Source organism: Pipistrellus kuhlii, unplaced genomic scaffold (assembly GCF_014108245.1).
Source record: "Pipistrellus kuhlii isolate mPipKuh1 unplaced genomic scaffold, mPipKuh1.p scaffold_m20_p_12, whole genome shotgun sequence".
Classification (NCBI taxonomy): Eukaryota; Metazoa; Chordata; class Mammalia; order Chiroptera; family Vespertilionidae; genus Pipistrellus; species Pipistrellus kuhlii.
In genome coordinates this window covers 17,960,955-17,980,748 of record NW_023425427.1, presented here as the reverse complement: position 1 = coordinate 17,980,748, position 19,794 = coordinate 17,960,955, and the positions used below count along the sequence as shown (strand labels likewise).

Genomic DNA, 19,794 nt, shown 5'->3' with positions numbered 1-19,794 from the left:
ACGTCACGTCCCAGGCCTTCAGTGCCGGAAGTGGCCGGCTGGGCCAGCGAAGAGAGTCGAAAGTTGTCTGGTTACCTAGGCAACGACTACGCCTGTTTGTCAAGACAACCTTTACCTTTCTTCTTCTCGTTTCATGGTACCAAAGAGGTTTCTCCACCTCATTCCCCGAAGCTGCACATATAAATACACTCATTATTCCAGGATTGGTCCATTCCTTTAGAATCTAAAGTTTAGATCAATAGATACCATAACCTTTTAGAGTCTAATAAGGTTCAAACGGTGGGACCACTCAGTACTACAGTGGCACAATCAGGATTTGAACCCCGGCAGTCGGACTCATGAGACCGAGCTCTTCTATTCTCATAGGCCTTTGCTGTTCTGTCTTCCCTCTGAGAACCCTTGGCCCAACGCAGCCTGTAAACCACATAATTCCTTTTCCAACCCCCACATACAAACAAGAAGAGGCACTGGGGAGGAAGGGAGGGACTACAGCTTTATTATCCAGAGGGACATCTCCTTCACAACATCCCAATGCAACCCTTCATATGGCTCCTGAAGAGAAGAAGCAGGTCTGACTCCAAGAGGTAGGGTCCTAGACATGACATCGACAAAGTGAGGAGATGATGGGGGTTACTAGGGGCAGGACTCTTTGGTAGATGCTGCTGAAACTGGCCAGAGAGGAAGTGCCCTCCCTTTACAATGAGGTAGATATAACATCAAACAAACAAACAACACTTTGGCTTCAAGTCCATATGGCATGTGGGGGGAGTGGTCACCTCCCAGGACTGGATCCTAGGGTGAACCCTCTGGAAGAATCAAAGTGGAGGGGGTGTCTCCCCCCATCCCCCGCCCACCAGCAATGGGCTAGGACTCTTAATTCAAGGTGGGAGCTCTCAGGGTGAGGTGCTGGAAGGGGGCCCTGTAGGGGTTGGGGGCACAGGGTTAATTGGGCCCTGGGAAGCTGGCACAGGCTGGCGGCGGGCAAAGAGTATGCCTGGCAAAGGGGTGAGGAGATGGTAGAGGGAAAATACAAGCAGGAGAGGGAATGACAGGGAAACAGAAGAAGGAAACAAAAGTTAGTGACCTTATCGCTACACCACACACACCTCTGCCACAAACCAATGAGGACAAACCCTTGGGTCAGTCAGAGACTCCTATGCTAACATAGATACCCTCAAACAAGTAAACAATATTTACACTAATAGATAGGCCCATGACAAGGCTGACATCCCATGGTAACCATGGTACTTATAGAGGGTCATGCCTTGACCCCCATGCCATGTGGACAGACCCTTTAACCCATGCCAATGCAGCAATCCCCTGAACCCCATATTACCCATGCAAGTTTGGATATCCCTGAATCTCATGTAAGTAGAAAAAGTCTAAAATCCCCACGCCAATGTAAATACCCCTGACCCCATGCCAGTGCAGACAGCATGCAGTACCCATACCTGTGTAGACCACCCCGTTGATCTCTAGGGCCATGTTGATACTGCTGATACCAGTGCCCGCCAGATTGAGAGGCCCATCCAGCCGCTCTTCTGTCCAGAAGGGGGCAGGGGAGTCACATTTTTGGGAATCACACTTCAGACTTACAATCTCCCCCCTCCATCCCCATAGATACCCCCATTCAACTTCAGCCTCAACCTATAATCACACAGTTGTCTATTTAGGGATCTGCCTGCCCCACCTCCAATGCCTATCAGGTAATGGGTCTGTCCTCCCACTGTGCACAGGCCCAAAACCCTATTAGCAACAAGCCCTTCCTCACCCCTTAGGGGAACCTTGCCATGGGGCAGAAAACTCGGGGGTGCACCGGGTTGAGGTGGCTCCATGGGCCCCATCAGCACAGCCCTCTTCTCTGGAGGCTCCTCTGGTGCCAGCTTCTCCCGTGCAGGTCCCAGGGCCAGGCCCACAGGCAGTGCCAGTCGAGGAGCTGGAATTCCACTCTCTTCTGGAAAAACAGGCGATTCAGCCCCCCTGACCCAATCACGTCAGTCTCTGCATTTAGTTCTCTCCCCAGGCCTGACACCGAGGGAGGTCAGTCACCCAAGTTCAAGCACCATCTTCAATCTCCATTCCCATCCGGAGTCTCAGCCTAGAGGCTTGAAACTGGAGAGCCCAAAAAGCCAATATGTTGATTTGTTGTTATTTAGATAGAGAGATTGGGGGCGGGGGGGGGGGAGAGAGAGAGAGAGAGAGAGAGAGAGAGAGAGAGAGAGAGAGAGAGAGAGAATGAGAGAATCGGTTGCCTCTGAAACCCAGGTATGTGTCAATAGAACCCACCACCCTCTGGTGTACAGGAGTACGATCCAACCAACTGAGCCACATCGGCTAGGACTCAAAGTGCCAATATACGTCTAAATTGGCCCAAAATTTGGAGGATCTCCTGTTCTCAGTTGTTAAATAATCCAGGTCACAGAAGGCACAAACCACATGCAAATAGGAACCCTGGGTGGACAGGTGTAAATGGAATTGCTTTGGATAAAGGACCTTCAGCCGCTTACCACAGTAACCCTTACTCCGGGGTCCACAAGGCTTCATTGACCCCAAACCTCAGGACCCCTAAGATCAGAGTGCATCAAATCTCAGTGCCCCATCAGTCCCCATTGCCCCGTCCCTCCACGCCTCCCGCACTTCATTGTCCCCTATGTTAATGTTCCCTATATCTCAGCGTACCCCTGGGTCTCAGAGCCCCATAAGAACCCCAGCGCCTCGCCCCCTCACACCTTTCTTAATGGGGCTCGGGCTCAGCTGCGCGCAGGCGAGCGCCGGCAGCCTGGAGGCGGAGGCCTGGGCGGGGCGGGGGCCGGGCGGGGGCGCTGGCAGGGCGGAGCCGGGCACGGAGGCGGGGCCCGGGGTGCCCCGAGGGGGCGGCCGGGTGGAGCCGAAGAGCGGGGCTGCGGTGTAAGCCTGGCGACGGCCCTCGCGCCGGTTGCTGTCGATGGCGGCCTGGAGCTCCCCGGGGGAGCTGAGCGCGCGCGTCTCGCACTCGTACGGGTACAGATACTTCATGTACCTGCGGGCGGGCGGGGGGCGTGTGCGCTGGGGAAGCGGCGCCCGGCGATCGGGACCCGGAGCCGCCTCGCACTCCCTCCACCCCCCCCCCCCATTCCCCTACCCCCCCCCCCCCCCCCCCCCGGGCCTCACTGGGTGCGGAGCGTGAAGGCGGCCGAGGTGATGGTGGTGGGCAGGCTGAGGCCGCGCGTTACCTCGCGCCACACCTTGCGGTTGATGACCTCCACCAGGCCGCCTTTGGCCGTCACCAGGCGGAACAGCGCGTACAGGTCCAGCACCTGCTTCGCCATGATGGGCACGCGGTTCACCGGCGTCCCTGGTGCGGGGTGGGGAGCGGAGAGTCAGGCCGTAGGAGAGGACCCAGCCTCCGGGCATCCCGGGGTGCTGGGGGGAGGGGGGAGGCTGGAGCAGTGAGATGCTGGGACGAGGTCGGGGGGGGGGGGACAGGGCGGGGCACGGAGAAAGGAAAGGAAGGGGAGGTGGGAGGGAGGTGGCATTCTAGGCAGAGCCTGGAGAGCCCCGAGGAGGCGCAGGAGGCTAGACCCGGGGCAGGCAAACTTGTGCAAAGGGCCGGATGTGCGATGTCCGGGCTTTATGGGCCAAACGGTCTCTCCAGAGCGACTCTGCCCTGCATGGTAGCTGAAAGCAGCTGGGCAGCTCTGTTCCAATAAAACGTCGTTTATGGACTCTGAAATTCGAATTTCACACGTCTGGGAGTGAGGTTTTTACACTATTTAAAAATACAATGGCATTCTTAACTCTCAGGAGGCTAGATTTGGTCCCCAAGCTTCAGTCTGCCGACCCCTGGAGTAGACCCTAAGAAGGACCTCCTGACTGTGCTGAGCAGCCGGACTCCCCTGAGCAGCGGCCGGCGGGGCGAAGCGGAGGGCGGTGGAGGGAGAAGCGGCCCAGCCCCGGCTGGCCGACTCCGCAGCCCGCGCCGCCCGCCCCCGCCGGCCGGTCCTGACAAAAGGGCCTGTCTGCTCTGAGCGATGGGCCCCAGTTAATTCCTTACCGATCCCGTCCCCTTCCGCTGCCGCCTTTGGACCCGAACAATTAGCTGCGGCCTGATTAATGGGGGGAAATTATCGGCCCCGGGAGACCCCTCCCCCTGCAGAGGGAGCGGAGGGAGGCAGGACTCGAGGGAGGGAAGACTTGAGGGAGGCATGGCTCTGGGCCTGGTGGGGGAAGTGAGAGGGTCAGCTCTGACCAGCCTACCCCCCAACCTCCAGTGGAGGGGAGACCTCAAGAAAGGGGCAGGGAGGGTACACGGGGACCACAGTGGCTAGGTCTCCCTGAGGGACAAAAGGATCTGGGCCCCCATGAGGGTCCCTCCTTAGGAGTGAACCCTCAGGGGTGCGGGGCCTGGCTGGGGCGGGGCCTGAGGGACTTTGGCCAGCTTCTGCGCTGGGGAGGGGGGCTCTGTGCAGCCAGTTAATTAGCAGCTTATCAGGCCACGCTCGGAGTGAGTTAATTAGCTTTGTAGAGAGAGATAATGAGTCAGTCTTTGGACCCATGAATCTGGGGAGAAGCCTAAGTGATGGACGGCCACCCACCCTGACTCTTCCTCCTCCTCCTCCTCCTCCTCTCCTCCTCCTCCTCCTCCTCCTCCTCCTCCTCCTCCTCCTCCTCCTCCTTTCCCCTCCTCCTCCTCCATAGCCCCAACGCACATGGCTCATGGCCTATCCCTGGAGAAGTCCTTCCTTCAGTCTAACCTCAGTCCTTTCTGCTGCAGAGCACGCTGGGTGTCCCCTGCCCGGAGCGAGGGGAAACTGGGGAGAGACAAGGCTGGAAGAAGGGTCAGCAAAAGAGGGCCAAGGCGTCCCCAGCCCCCTAGTCGTGGGAAGCCCCCTCCCATCAGGCCAGCCCCCCACCAGTTCCCCTTCCCACCTTCCCAATTGATCCCACACTCATTAACCTGCCAGTGGGCTGGCCACTAATTAATTGCTGGGTGGAGGAGGAGGGCAGGGTCAGAGGTTAAAGACGCTATTGAGGGTCCAGAGGATAGGTGCTGCCCAGCTCAGGCCTCTGCAGGGAGGATCCAGGCTGGGGACTGAACCCTGAAGTCTCCCGTCCTCAAACCTTACATCACCACACTCACCCCTCTTCTGCATGAAGCTAAACAGGTCGTCCAGAAATTCCTTCCTCTTCGGGTCTGCATCGAGCTCGTACAGCTGGGGGAGGACTGAGGTCACTTTCCAGCTCTGCTCACCTCCCTCCCCCTGTGACCCCAACCCAGGTTGTACCTTGAATAAGAGTCCCCAGCTGAAGCGGTAAGAAGGATCTGAAATGTAAACTCCCAAACATTGGGCCCTCTCTCCCTGGATGCAGGGGCCCTCTACAGCTAGTGCCCTGGACAGGTCAAACGCCCATCTGGGGAGCAGGGGAAGAGAGGAAGCTGAGGAGGCTCAGCTTGTCCTCCAGGGAGTGCACAGAGTGCAGGGAGGGAGTCAAATTGGAGCTGTGTTCCCCACTGAGGAAACTGACAGGTCTATCTCATTCACTCTTGGTCATTCCTGCAAGGGCTTCTTGACTGTCACATCTCTGTCAGAGTTGGGGACAATGACTCTCACCCATCCCTCAGGCAGGATGGATGCTCAGAAGCTCCTGGATGGAAACCTAGGGCCCCCACCATCTAGCCTGATCTTCCAGGGACAGTGACCTTCCCACTACAGAAGCTGCCACAGAGGCAATGGCCCCGCACCACCCAGGACTGGTGGGGTCAGGACTTGAAAGGCCCAGGGGGAAATCCCACACATTCCCAGCCACCTGCAGCCTCCCTCCAATATCACTTCCCAAACACCACCCGGAGGAGCAGTCCCTACAATAATAGTCATTTACCCCAGAGTAAGAGTCCCTGAGTAACACCTATAGGTAACATTCCATCCCCCAATAAGAACTTGGTAAAAACCCCCATTAGTAACAAGCCTCAGAGATTCACCTTTAGATCTATGCTCTCACAAGCGCTGAGCCCTTAGATGGATGCCCACAAATAACATACACCCTCTCTAAGTAATAATCCCCAGATTTATACCCAGGAGGAACAGTCGCCAGAGCCATATCTCCAGAGTAACACAGTCCCGAGTAAACTCCTTTATACACTAATGTCACAGACTACCAACCTCAGGTGAACATTTCTGGGAAATACCCAAGACTAACACCCTACACTGTTTAAATAAACGAGGCATGCGGCCCGCTGGCCACGCGTTTGACGTGCCTGCCCTACGGGTAACACCCCCAGAATAGCACACCTAGAGTCACAGCCCTGCCGAATGCTTCATGATGACAGCCTGGAGCAGTGCCTTAGAATAACATCCCCATGGGTTCCATAGGGAGGAAGAACTCAAATACGGCCCTACGACTAAGATCTTGTGGCTCCCAGATGCACACAATGGCCCGTTAGTCACACTGTGCCTGTAGAGGCTGTCACAGGCTGGGAACTGTCACTCATAGCACTCAGGCAGTCAGAGGATTAGGATGGGGGGAATGTGACAGAGAAGAGATGATGGGGATACCAAAAGAGGGGCAACCTCCATTCTACTTCCAAAGCCAGAAGTAGGCAGCCCAAGACACTCCCACAGGTCGCTAAAATATGACCTTGTGACTTGGTGTGTGAGAAGTTAGAGCAGGATGCTGCTGACATTAGAATGCCTAGTCCCCAGATCCCCCACCTTCAAAATTCTTAAGGGTTCCTACATCCCTCCCACTTTCCCTTCTGACCTCACCAAAAGCCTCCCATCTGCCGGCCTCCACGTTTCTGGGTGTCTCTGGCGCCTCTTAATATTTGCCTGTGCGCTTCTTTCCATGTCTCTGTGCTCGGGTGCCCACCTCTTCCTTCCTGTCACTGTCCTTCAATCTTCCCACTGTCTCTCTCCAGGTCTCTGTCTCTGTCTTTCCAGAGGGCAGCAGGGGTGGGTAGGCTACTCAGGGCCAGGCTCTGCTTTTGCTCAGAAAGGAGGAAGAGAGGGGGGGCCTGACATTGAGGGGCTCCTACCTGCTTGAACTGTTCCTCGTAGGTCCACTCATGGGGATGAGGTCCAGGGGGCTGGCTGGAAGGTGAGCTGGGACCCTGGGTTCCTGGAGGACTCTCCTCAGCTGCCTCTTTCTCGGCTCCAGCTTCCTCCCCCTCCTCATCCTCTCCGGTATCCTCCTCTTTCTCAGCCCCAACCTTCCCCGAGGCCCTCTCAAGGACCTGCAGAATCCCAGGGCCAGGCAGGGGAGGCTGTGGTGGCGGTGGTGGCGGTGGCCGTGGGCGCGGTGGGCGTGGAGGGGCCGGTGGCTTCATCTCCTGGGCCAGCCTGGCGGCCTGCTGCCTCTGCAGGGCTTCCATCACAGCTTCCAGGCGCAGTCCCCCCGCTGGTGAGGGCGGGGGCACCAGGCGGGGCCCTGAAGAGAGGGCCGCCTGTGGGAGAGGGCATTATGGTGGCTGGGCCCTGCTGCCCCTGCAACCCCCAACACGAGGGGAGATGGTGATGGGTTCGGGAAGTGCAGGGAGGCCATAAGGAAAAGGACAGAAAGATGGCTTTCTCAGAGATTGACAGAGGGGTAGACAGAGCAAGAGAGACAAAGCCCAAGAGACAGGAATGGGCGTTGATGGAGGACAGGCAGAGAGCGAGCCAAAGAGGATGACAAGGACCAAGAAACAGAGAGAGATGGAGGACAGTGAGAGAGACAGAGAGAGAGAGAGAGAGAAAGAGAGAGAGAGAAAGAAAGAGGAGACTATGACAAGGTGATAGAAATCAAGATGGGACAGAGAGACAAGGAGAGACAAAGGTGGGAAGAGACAGAGACGGAGAGAGACCAAGATGGAGATATCAGGCAGTTTCAAGAATGGAGAGACAGAGATGAGAATGACAGAGATACAGACACTAGGTAGAGAGACAGGGGAGATAAGAGAAAGAAGGGAGCAAGAGATAAATATCAAAGATCTGAGTGACAGGCAGTCCAGAGAGACAGAGACAGAGACAGAGAGACAATTAGGGGGCCAGGGGCTTGAGAGAGAACGGGAAAGACAGACGCTGCAGGAGACAGAGACAGAAGAGATAAAAAGAGACAGGGCGAGACTGTGGAGGGGACAGACCGGCACAGAGAAAGCAGACACGGCAGAGACACAGAGAACTACAGCCAAGGAGTGGAAGTGCAGGAATAGAGGGCGGCGGGCGGGCACAGATTCCCGGACGGGGTGGGCAGGGGACTGAGGAGTCTCCATGCCCGCTTTCTGGCTTCTGGCACCCCGCAGCTGCACTCACCAGCTTGGCGCGGCCCGCCGGCCCCGGCGTCTCCACGGCTCTCCCTCTGCGCCCGCCTCCGGGGCGGCCGCTGCCTCCGCTCGGTTCCCGCGCTGGGTCTCCGCTGTGCGCTCCCTCCGCCGTGCGCTCCGCTGGCCGCCGTGCCTCTCAGCTCTGCTCCGAGAGGCCGCGGGGGCGGGACCGGAGCGGGGCAGGGCGGGCGGGGACGCCGGGAGAGAGGCCCCGATGGGCTCTGCCGCTCCCAGCCCCCCAACAGGTGTCTCCCACCTTCCGCACAGCCAGGTTCCTCGGGGGAGGGGGCGCTGGGGAGCAGGTGGAGATCGTGCAAAGGAGAAGGAGGAATCCACCGCTATTGGACTGGGGACCAGGGCGCTCAGACACCCACACTCAGTGAGTGCCTGGCATTCACACACAGGCAACTGTGCTCACACACCAACATACCCCGTCCAAGTTCAGGCACACTGCTGCCCGGGTTCACACACTGAGTTAACGGGACACTGCAGGTCACCACAGCGCTGATGGCTGAGCTCCTGAGGGGCATTGCTCCAAAGGATGTTGGGGCGGGTGCGGAAGGCCTGGACAGAACTGACACTTCTCGTGCTCCGCCCGATGCTGCGGTTTGCACAATATGTGCTTATGGTGGTGGACTCACGCCTGTGTACACACACTGGGACATCTCTGCACTATTCCATACCTGCCGCAGGTACACATACTACATGGAGATACACAGCCACACAGGTTTCTTATAAATATATTTTTTATTCAGAGAGGAAGGGAGATAGAAACGTCAATGATGAGAATCATTGATTGGCTGCCTCCTGAACACCCAACACTGGGGATCAAGCCCAAAACCCAGACGTGTGCCCTGAATGGGAATCGAACCATAACCTCCTGATTCATAGGTCACTAATCAACCAGAGCCAGGTCAGCCGGGCTTTGCTGTTTTTCTCTTTTCTTTTCTTTTCCTTTCTTTTCCTTTCTTTTCTTTTCTTTTCTTTTCTTTTCTTTTCCTTTCTTTTCTTTCTTTCTTTCTTTCTTTCTTTTTTTAAAGCTCTTCTGGGTGCTTTATTACAGACATCTTCAAACTCATACACTAAAAGAACGATACTCATCACACATTTCAACAGTGATCAGCATTTTGGCCATCTTCTCTCATGTGTGTGACTCTCCAGACCCGTTCTGCCCACTGATTCAGGCCTACCCTACCCCCCCTTGCCCCCAGATGCTGTTCGTTATTTGGGGGTCCTAATGGCAGGTCACCATTCCTGCTCTGAGCAGTGTGGATCCCATTCCTCTCTGGCACCCTCATACATATCCCCGTTTCTTCCTGAATCTAAGGGACTCACCCTACCAAAAGCAGGAGGGCCACCTGGAGGTGATGCCGTGTGAGAGCAACATATGTCTGTATAGATGACACCTGACACGGGTGTGAAACTGCTATGTCAAACTCAAACCCAGCAGAGGATCATTCTCTGACCTCATACCCAGTGAGGCAGGATTCCTCCCAGGCCAAGATTCCCCAAGAGGCAGAAATTCAGGTGTGACTTTTGCTTTCTCTCCCCTCCCCCCCAACCAGTCCTCTCCTCTCAGACCAGGGTGACCCTCGCTCTCCCTATCTCCCTCCTCTACCTTTGTTCCCAGCCCGAATCCCACTGTGGTCCTAAGTCCTTGCTCTCTTTGGCCCTCCCTTGGCCACACTAAAGGCTCAGTTCTGCTCACACCTTTGGCTCACTCCAGAGTCCTCCCACTTTGATTTCAGACCTGAGTGTCAGACACCCTCCCCACCAGGAAGCCTTGGTGGTCCAGCCAGTATTAATGCCCTCCCCTACATAGCTTTATGTGGTGAGTTCTGGGGCAGTCAAGCCCTCTCTAAGGCTGAGCCCAGAGTAGAGAACCACTGAATGTGTAGAGGCAGACAAACATGGCTTGGGAGTCTCCTGGGGACTAGAGGGCACAGGGTAGAGATTTTTATATATTAAAAACAAAACAAAAAAAACACACACATAACTATGTCCAGCTCACATTCAAGGGTAAGGGAATTAGGATTCATCTCTTAAAGGGAGAAATATAAAAATACTTATGGGGATATCTATATATTTCATAGAGGAAAGGAGAGGGAGAGATAGAAACATTAGTGATGAGAATCACTGATCGGCTGTCTCTTGCCTGCCCCACACTGGGGATCAAGCCTGCAACCTGGGCATGTGCCCTGACCAGGAATTGAACCGTGACCTCCTGGTTCACAGGTCAATGCTCAACCACTGAGCCACACTGGCCAGGCTACGGAGGTATTTAAAAACCACCACTGGAGGGCTTCTAATTCACAGATTAAGGGAAGGACTCAGAGCAGGAACTGAACTGGGAAGGCGTGGAAGAAAAGAGCCAGGAAGATACCTAGAGAACACTACAGACAGAATAGTGGATGCAACTATCCAATGGTGGAAGTTTGCTTGTTGTGTCAAAAAATAAAAGTAAAAAAAGCAAGGGTGGCTGAGGTGAGTGGTGAGATATATGGTCAGAGGTAACATGGACCTTGACGTAGGTTCCTGGAGGCAGTAAAAACACTGAATGAGTGGGAAGCCTGTAGAAATGTCTGCACAGAGTGGAAGGCTGAGTCTAGCTGTTGCGTGGTGAACCCCACACACAGCACGCAAGCCTGCGGATCAATTAGGCCATTGCAGTAATCCATGCAAGATGTTGACAGCTTGAACAAGGTTGGTTAGATTCTGAATGTTTCAAAGATAAAGCTGACATGCTCTGTTGGTGTCTTGAATATGAGATGGGAGAGAATAAGAGGTATTCAAGATGATTCCCTGGCTTTTGGCCTGGGCAGGTGGGTAAATGGAGGTATACTTAACTGAGAAATAACTTTATGTTGGACATTTTAAGTTTGAGATGCCAATTAGACAACCAGGTGGAGATGTTGGCAGTCAGCTATGTGAAGCTGATATCTGGAGGTCAGAGAAGAGGTTTAGGCTGAGACAAGAAATTAGGAGTTGAATAATATAGATGGTCCTCAAGGACCTTCCATGATGTTGCAAATGACAGGATTTCTTTTTTATGGCTGAATGATATTCCATTATATAGATCACATTTTCTTTATCCATTCATCCTTGAGGACATTATGCTGTGAAATAAGCCAGGAAGACAAATACTCCATGTTCTCACTTATATGTGGAATCTCAAAAGAACAAACTCTTAGAAACAACAGATTGGTAGATGCCAGAGGCCCGAGATAGATGATATGGTTGAATGTGGTCCAAAGGCACAAACTTCCAGTTGTAAGAGAAGTAAGTCCTGGAGATGTAATGTACAACATAATAACTATAGTTAATACTACACTATATATTTGAAAGTTGCTAAGAGTGTAGATCTTGAAAGTTCTCATTTAAAAAGAAATGTCATTGTGAGGCGCTAAACTTATTGTGGTAACCATTTCACAATGTATATGTATATCACTATGTTGTACACCTTAAACTAACATTATATGTCAATTATAGCTCAATAGAACTGGGAGGAGGGAAGACACAGATGCTATTTAAAGTCTTAAAATGATTGAGAGCACCAGAGAGGGGTGTAGACAGAACTTTGAGGATTAAGTCCTGCCAAGTCAAAAGAGGTTGGACAGGTTAGGATCTAGTAAAGGAGAAATGTACTGGGAAACAAGTGTTTTAAGAGTGATTGTCTCAAATGAAAGTTGGGAAGAAACAATTCTGGGCTTAACAGAGATGAGGAGGACCCTGGGAACCTAGTCCAGGTAGGAGGAAGGGATGACAGGGGAGCTGGACAACCCTGATAGATGTGGGATGAGCCTAGAGGCAGAGCTGGGTTAGAGGGCGGGAGAAGTCCTTGAATGCTTGACTTTACAACCCACGATCTATGGAGAGGCCCCAGCCAGGCTCTGTCATGGCCACGATGGTGGTGGCCATGACAGATGTCAGGATGGCAATCTTGCCTGAACCTTATATTCATTCAGACCCACAAATTTAGACTTGATGTTGCTTACAAATGGTTATACATGTAGTCTCCTGTATTTTTGTTCATTAGAATGTCAACTTTCTAGAATATAGAATTTTTGTAATCATGTTCCTTTCATTTTTCAATATACCAGGAATTCTATCGATAAGAGTGATCTGGGCCTTACTCACCCTCAGAGCAGGGCCAGCAGGATGGGACAAGTGATGCAACCAGAGCACAAAATTTAAGAGGGCAAGTGCAAAGTCTCTGGGAGTACTCCTTAGGCACCTCTTTCCCACACTACCTCAGATACCACCTGCACTCCACCCCGGAGAGGGGTCCCAGAGAAGGCAGACTGGAGAGAAACTTCTGTCTGGAAACACAGAGGCAAGCAAATGGAGAATGACCAGTTCTCCTTCAGCTCTCCTCAAAAGTGGGTACACACTGCCATCTCGTGGCTATACAGGGCAGGACTCCCAAGGCTGTTTCCAGGCCTGCAATGGCATAAGCAAGACCAAGATACATACCTCAGTCCAGCCCTGAATTTCTTAAACTGTCACATTCAAAACTTGTGGAAAGGATCTTATTAAACATAGTGATCTCAAGGCCTCAACCCAGAATTGAACCTCTGGGGACTTGGGCACAGTAATCTATAGTCAATGAGCCTCCTGGGTGATTGTGTGCACACTAAAGTATAAAGACAAACTCAGTCATACAGCATGTTTTCTTGCTGCTCAAATACACAAAGAAATGGAACTGTTCAACAAGTCTTTATTAACAGTCAGATGGACAGAAAATGCCGGTAGTGTCTGAAAGCTGTGATGGGTGTGTGTGTGTGTGTATGTGTGTGCGCGCACACACACAAAGGCCTCTCTCTCTAGGCCAGGGATGATCCTTGGGTCTAGGCCCACATCTTCAGGATTTCTCATCAGGGCGGGCCCTAGGCTGAGATCAGCCACCCCACCAGACTCCTGAGGGAAGAATAGTGGTCTTTCAGGATAGAAAGGACCCTGACCTCAGCATCCTCCATTCTCCTGGCTCCCCGACTGACGTGGTTGCTGAGGATGGAGGACAGGCCATGAGGGGACTTGCATAGCAGGGGAACAGAGCAGGGGTAAGGCATATGGTGAGGACAGGGAGATCAAGGGAAAGAAAGCGCATGGTAACTGCAGGTGAAGGGGACCTCCAAAGGCGACTCCTCTTCTTCCTCATCCTTTCCCCAACTGCTGCTGGGTTGAGGGGTAAAATCCTGGCAGAGTATAATACCCCACCAGCCCTAACTCCAGAGCTCTGACTGGGCGAAGGGAAGCTCTCGAAAGGCCTGAGTTAATGAGTCGAGCTTGTGTTATGTTTGAACATGACTGGACCCCCTAGTGTACATGGGGATTCATGATCTGAATGTGTGTCCCATATGTTCCCATAAGTCCCTGTGTTCGGTGGTATAAGCATGTATGTCCCTACTTGATACCAGGAACTCTACATATATTGTACGTCCATTTTTTTCACATGGGCTCCAGCAAGTGGGTGTGTGCGGGCCTGCCCGCTCCTGTCCACCCACAGGTCCTCCTTCAGGCCCGGCTACTCAGGGATCCTGGCCGAAGAGGTAGGTAGTGAGCTCAAGCCGGAGTCCTCGGGCATAGGCGCGAAGAGTGTAGAAGAGGGTGAGGAAGTCCTGGGTGCTGAAGACGGTGTCCGCCAGCGCGAAGGTCAAGGTAGATGGGATGACTCCCCGGCCATACTCCACCATCCATGTGTTTGGCCCCCACTCCACAGCTGTCGCCTCTCCAGGCCCGTGCACCACTGTCTCCCCTGGGGGATAGGGAGCACCCACGTGAGGAGCCCAGCCCTTTCCTTCCATGGTTGCCCCCTCCCCTGGCCCATGGGCTATGGCATGGTAAGGAGCGTTTAAGGAAAGGAAAAAGTCTGACCTCATTGGCCAAGTCCTCTATCTGGAGGGGTAAGAGGCCAAGATGGCGACTCCTAAATTTTCCTCTGTGGCTTCACCTGGCTCATATCCTCTCTTGAAGGAAGCCAAGGAGGAGCACCTACTGACTGTGGGCCACTGTACAGGGGTCATTCCCAAGCCTCAGTCATGTCAAGCAGAAATTTAGCTAAATTTGGGCCAGTTAGATACAGAGGGGTGGTTATAAGATTTGTGAGGCTTTCTGAGAAATGTAACTGTTCAATTACAATGCCTGCTGTGCTTTAACACAACCTCAAACTTAGTTGGAAATTCATACCTCTACGTTTTATGTAAAATATTTCACTATTATATAAAAAAGGAAGACAGCGTGGCCAGTGAGGCTCAGTTGGTTGGAGTACTGTCTTGTATACCAAAAGGTCGTGGGTTTGATCCCCAGTCGGGGTGGGTATGGGGGGCAGTCAATGGATGTTTCTCTATCTCTTTCCCTTCCTCTCTCTCTAAAAATCAATAAAGACATATCCTTGGGTGAGGATTTTAAAAAAAAGGGAAGACAACAATCTGCCTTGCTTTTGGAGATAAGAAAACATTTCTGATCACCCAGCTGTTTCCCCAACAATTGCTGGAATATGATGAGTACAAGTGTCTTAGCAGATAAAAACCAGATTAACATTTAACAAGCAACTCTTTTGTTTTGTTTCCTTTTGACAGAGGAAAGCAACCGGGGCCCGAAGTCCGGCCTCAACTAACTACCTGTGGCTTATCTAGAGGATGGGGGGGACAAGGGAGAGGGTCCCTCAATGCACCCCTTCCGAATGCCGTGGCTCCCTCCCCCAACTATGAGCATACCACAACGAAGGAAGCCTCTTCTCTGACAGAACCGCCCTACCCACCTGGGTAGAAGACCTCACTCTTGGTCGTGCCCTCTCTCCACTGGTGGAAGGTGCCGGAGATTATGGTGTCCGAGATCTCAGCCCAGTAGCGTCCTGCGGGACAATCAGATGGACACACCAAATATCAGGGTATCCCACGCCATTGCACAGGTTGGCACAACAGAAAGGAGGGTCCATGGGCCCTTGTACACCCCCAGCCTCCCAGTCCAGCCCGCCGCCGCCAGCACTGACCAGAGTGGCCCCTAGAGCCGAGGGCGGTGCCGAACAGCAGCACGTACTCGGACAGCGAGGCATGCAGGAGGCACATGGCGCCCATCCAGCCGCCCGCGTTCACGAACACCCACTGCAGCTCCTCGTCGGGCAGCACGTGGCCTGGGTGCAGCCGCCGCAGCTCCACGATGAGCCGAGAGAAGGCCAGCTCGTGGTCCAACCCTGGCGGGGGCAGAAGAGTCACACCGTTAAGAGCCAGCACCGGTCCCGAACTAGGAGACGACGTCCCCGGGACCCCCGGCTCGGGCCGGGCCTCCCCAGCCCTCCATCCGGGCATCAGCCCGCCCGATCGCCCGCCCGCCCGCCCGCTCACCCGCGTACTGCCGCGCCAGCTGCGCGATCTCTTCGTGCTGGAAGACGAAACTCTGCGTGCCCAGCCACAGCCACACCGCCTGGGCCAGCACGGCCGCGGCGGCCAGGAGCAGCGCGGCCCACACCCACCGCCGGCCCACGGCCCACTGCATTCCTGCGGGCAGCGGGCACCACTCGGCGGCGCAGAAGCCAGCTGGGCCCGAGGCTCCGCTTCCCACCGCCTAGCAGCCCACTGCCCGACGCCCGCGTCCCGTTCCCCCGCCACCGCCGTGGTACGGCTCTCCCTGGCCAATCGGAGCTGCCCGGGCGGCCGGGCCCCGCCCCCTGGGGCTGTACCACTTTCTTAAGGGGGGAGGGGAGCACCCATGGGCGTGAGGTGGCGCCGCGGGCACATTGCAAATGGGGCGAAACCGGGCCCTCCCAGCTGCCCGCAGTAGGATATCTAGGTAAAACCTCTCAGAGCGCCATCCCACGTAGGTTAGGGGCTGGAGGCGGTGAGAGCCAGAAAGGGAGCCCCCCCTGGACTCACTGACTAGTGAGCCCGGCGAGCCCGGAAGCTGGAGCCTTCCGGGACTCCCAATGCTGAAGGCCCGCCTCGGCTAGCGCGGAGGGTTCGAGGGGGCGCTTCAGCCCGGGAATGTCACGGGAGACTTCCTGGAGGCGGTGACATCTGAGCGGGGTCTTTAAGAAAGATAGGGAGGAACCGAAAGACTTGTAGGCACGCATATAGGCACAGCCAGCAGACGCAAGACACTGGGGGCGAGGGGGCAAGTGCGTGGGTGGAGAGATAGGGGAGGCCGGGGAGGGGGAGGTCAGTGGGGCGGGGGAAGAGACATATGTACTACTATTTGTAATACCTTAAACAATTAAAAAATATGATAAGAAAATTTAAATGCCGAAAAGAAAAAGAAAAAGAAAGAAAGTTGCGAAGGGCCTGGCCGGCGCGGCTCAGTAGTTGAGTGTCCACCTATGAACTAGGAGGTCACAGTTCGATTCCAAGTCGCCCTGGTTGCAGTCAATCAATGATTGTCTCTCATTTTTGATGTTTCTATCTCTCCCTCCCTCTCCCTTCCATATATATATATATATATATATATATATATATATATATAGAGAGAGAGAGAGAGAGAGAGAGAGAGAGAGAGAGAGAGAGAGAGAGAGAGAGAGAGAAATGGGAAGGGCATTCCAGATACTGAGACCCACTCCAAGAGCAAAGGCAACGAGGAGAAAAGCCTGGGCCTCCAGGGGCCTACAATGAATTATTCTGAAGCACAAAATGTGAGAGGAGTCCCTGTAAACCAACAACGGTTATGGTAGGGGAGTAATGAAACAGAAAAGAAACAAAAGAGAGAAAAGGGCAGCATTGTGCAATGTCAAGGAAAAAAATCTCTGGATTCAATTGCCTGGATTAAAAGCCTGGCTCCTACCGCCTACTAATTGTGTGATGTTGGCCAAGTTACTTAAGCTCTTGTGACTTGGTTCTCCTGTCAGTAAAATGGGATGAATAAAAAGTACCTATCTCATAGTACATACCTTCATTGTGATGAATATTAAGTGAATTAATATTTTTAAAGCAGTTAATATCTGGCATGTGGTGTCATATGTGTTAGTTATATAAATAAAACAAAGGAGAAGGGAACTGGAGGAACATGGCCTCAAACATGAGAGTAATGAAATGAAGGGTTAACACAGTCAAATATAATTGAGTATTCCATCCAATACAATGATGAGAAATGGTGGTTAGCTTTCTCAGCAGGGTATGCAGCCAGATTACATTCCATAGTCTACTCTAATTAAATAAGACCATGCGATTATGTTCTGGCTAATGAAGTATAAGCAGAAATGATGTATGCCACTTCCAGTTCTGGCTCCTAAGATCTTCCGTGAAATTTCTTACATTCTCTCTCTTCCCTGACCTATTTTCATAATTATATTGAAATAACTAATTAGTGGAGAATTCTGACTGCTGCATGGGATAGAGCTCTCTTTCTTCCCACCATGGACTATGTATGGTGCTAAGCTTGGATATTCTTTGTTATAGCAACTAAGATTACTTACCCTGATTAATACAGGGCAAAAGACATGTTATAGTATACTATGCAGATAAGGGTAGAGGCTGGGAAGTTGCACTATTTTTTGAGAAACTTGGCCAAGAAAGGAAAGGTAATGAAGTGATTATCTGAAGAAGAATGCAGAATTGATGAGATATGTTTTTATTATTTATTTATTTATTTATTTATTTATTTATTATTGACTCTAGTTTCTGTGATACTTCTGAGCTGACCATTCTCTAAGAACTTTGAATAATAAGGACTAGCCCAAAAATCTGCTTTCTGCCCCTCAATTCTATGTAAAGCCTTCTGGGACTATCTAGGCTTGCAGTTCCCCTACCTGGTCTTTCAGAAAGCTTTTCCTACACACAATATTAACACACAAACAAAAAAACAAACACCCAATTGTCCTTTGGCCTGGAAAGGGTTCAGAACAGGACTCCCCAAGGCATGTCACTTTGATACGTGAATTATTATGAACTGAAGGTAATCAAGAGCCTGTGGGCTCACGAAAAACGATTACCTCTTCCTTAAAGAATTTGAATTTGGGGCCTTGCTCATAATAAAAGTTATTACCAGAAATAACTTTTCATGACCTATCTATATGGCAGGGCAAACTTCTAATTACTGAACATCTGCTCTATCCTGCAATGACCTTCCTTCCCTCTGAAGCCCCAACATGCCTTACCTCATCCTTAGCTCAGAATGCCATGTATACCTCATTTTAACTTTCTGTCTCTGAACCTCTCAAGCATGTGGGGTCTCTGACTCTCTCATGTTATATGTACATGTTAAATTCCATTGTTTTCTCTTGTTAATCTTTTATTAAGCCAGCCTGAAGAACCTAGAAGGATAGAGGAAAGTTTCTTCCACCCCATAGCCTTAAGAGGGTCTAAGGAAGGGGACTAAGTAATCGGGCATCACATACACATTCCCTAAATATCATTGAAGAGATGATATTGATGGGATCTTGAAGGGAAGTGGCTGGATGGGCCCCATCTCAGCCATTCTCCACATCCCCCAAAACCTGACCTCGGAGAGACACAGAGAAAGGAGAGGTTTGGTGATAGTCCTGAAGAGATGTTTCTGAAGGGGTCAGGAGTGACTTGGCCTGATCCTGGGAGTGTCACTGAAACGCTGTGTTCTTGAAAAAATGGGGCTGCCTCTGAAATCCAATCACTCAAACAACAAAGACACCTGAGAGAGTAGAAAAGCAGATCTTCTATCCCTTTCCCCCACAACCATGAGTAGCCAGTGGGACAGGTACTCCCCACCTCCATTTTTAGCTCCCTGTTTCCTGCCTCCTACCTGGTGGCCTCTCCAGATTTCAGTCAGAGGACCCTAGGGCAGAGACTAGGTAAATGACCAATGACCCAGTTTTTGTGTCTGAGCCACAAATCATCTGGCTTGGGGGAAGGGGCCTTCCTGCTACTGCCCAGATTCCAGTCCACTATTTTTCTATCTTGAGTATCACCTAAGTCTCAGAGGCGTTTTAGAGCAGTGGGAAGAGACTGGAAATTTGAGTTCAAATCCTAGGTTGGCCACTTGTCCCCTGGATGACTTTGAAGCCTCTGTTTCCCACTATGAAATGGGAAAAATGTTCAGCCAATATTTAGATGTCTCTTTTAGTGACGTCCAGTGCACCAAAAGGTTGCTGGCTAGATTTCGCTCAGGGCACATGCCCTTCCTCTTTCTCTAAAAATCAATAAAAACATTTATTAAAAAAAAAAAAAGAATGCCAGTGAAGACAATTAATTTGAATTGTATTCTAATGTTAACCAATTGGTTTGATTCAGGGAAAAGTTGGAGAAGGGAAAGGGGTGTGTAAGCCTCTCGGTCCCACCCAGACGGTGGCCAGAGTTACTGATAGTCCTCTCTTCTCACATGTTCAGATTTCTTATACCTCTTCCCTCACCTACTTTTGCTTTTGATGTGTGCATGTAATACACACACACACACACACACACACACACAGACACACACACACACAGAAAGAGAGAGAGATGGTTATGTCAACAAAAGAATGTCCAAACCTTTAGAAAAGTTTTGTAAGAGTTTATTTGAGCCAAATTTTTAGGATGTGCCCAGAAGTAAAATCTAAATGGGTTGAGAAAATGCACAAC

At 52.1% G+C, this 19,794-nt stretch overlaps 2 protein-coding genes across 3 annotated transcripts; both read right to left on the bottom strand.

Moving 5' to 3' along the window:
- Nucleotides 1-477: 477 nt before the first annotated feature.
- Nucleotides 478-7,399, bottom strand: ARID3C (AT-rich interaction domain 3C). The gene is made up of 7 exons (XM_036433500.2): nucleotides 7,013-7,399; nucleotides 5,120-5,192; nucleotides 3,151-3,334; nucleotides 2,730-3,019; nucleotides 1,772-1,954; nucleotides 1,452-1,541; nucleotides 478-994 (listed from the first exon to the last, which is right to left on the bottom strand). Exons 1-7 carry the CDS (start codon nucleotides 7,346-7,348, stop codon nucleotides 894-896), a joined length of 1,257 nt encoding a protein of 418 aa, XP_036289393.1. The 5' UTR covers nucleotides 7,349-7,399; the 3' UTR covers nucleotides 478-893.
- A 5,227-nt stretch (nucleotides 7,400-12,626) lies between these two features.
- SIGMAR1 (sigma non-opioid intracellular receptor 1) lies at nucleotides 12,627-15,898 on the bottom strand. Of its 2 annotated transcripts, none has more exons than XM_036433504.2 (4): nucleotides 15,622-15,898; nucleotides 15,270-15,470; nucleotides 15,039-15,131; nucleotides 12,627-12,718 (listed from the first exon to the last, which is right to left on the bottom strand). In XM_036433504.2, exons 1-4 carry the CDS (start codon nucleotides 15,770-15,772, stop codon nucleotides 12,642-12,644), a joined length of 522 nt encoding a protein of 173 aa, XP_036289397.1. In that variant the 5' UTR covers nucleotides 15,773-15,898; the 3' UTR covers nucleotides 12,627-12,641. The 2 variants fall into 2 exon arrangements, with proteins under 2 accessions (XP_036289397.1, XP_036289396.1); XM_036433503.2 differs by lacking the exon at nucleotides 12,627-12,718 and adding an exon at nucleotides 12,976-14,033 and having other exon boundaries at nucleotides 15,622-15,896.
- Between the last annotated feature and the right edge of the window lie 3,896 nt (nucleotides 15,899-19,794).

Excerpts from the sequence above, each read along its gene's own strand:
- ARID3C (XM_036433500.2), bottom strand. The coding sequence starts at position 7,348 with ATGGAAGCCCTGCAGAGGCAGCAGGCCGCCAGGCTGGCCCAGGAGATG. Across the intron at positions 3,020-3,150 it reads GCCTTCACGCTCCGCACCCA|GTACATGAAGTATCTGTACC; the intron begins GTGAGGCCCGGG and ends GCCCGCCCGCAG. Across the intron at positions 1,542-1,771 it reads TGGCAAGGTTCCCCTAAGGG|AAGAGCGGCTGGATGGGCCT; the intron begins GTGAGGAAGGGC and ends CCTTCTGGACAG.
- SIGMAR1 (XM_036433503.2), bottom strand. The coding sequence starts at position 15,772 with ATGCAGTGGGCCGTGGGCCGGCGGTGGGTGTGGGCCGCGCTGCTCCTG. Across the intron at positions 15,471-15,621 it reads GCTGGCGCGGCAGTACGCGG|GGTTGGACCACGAGCTGGCC; the intron begins GTGAGCGGGCGG and ends TGCCCCCGCCAG. Across the intron at positions 15,132-15,269 it reads CGGCTCTAGGGGCCACTCTG|GACGCTACTGGGCTGAGATC; the intron begins GTCAGTGCTGGC and ends ATTGTCCCGCAG.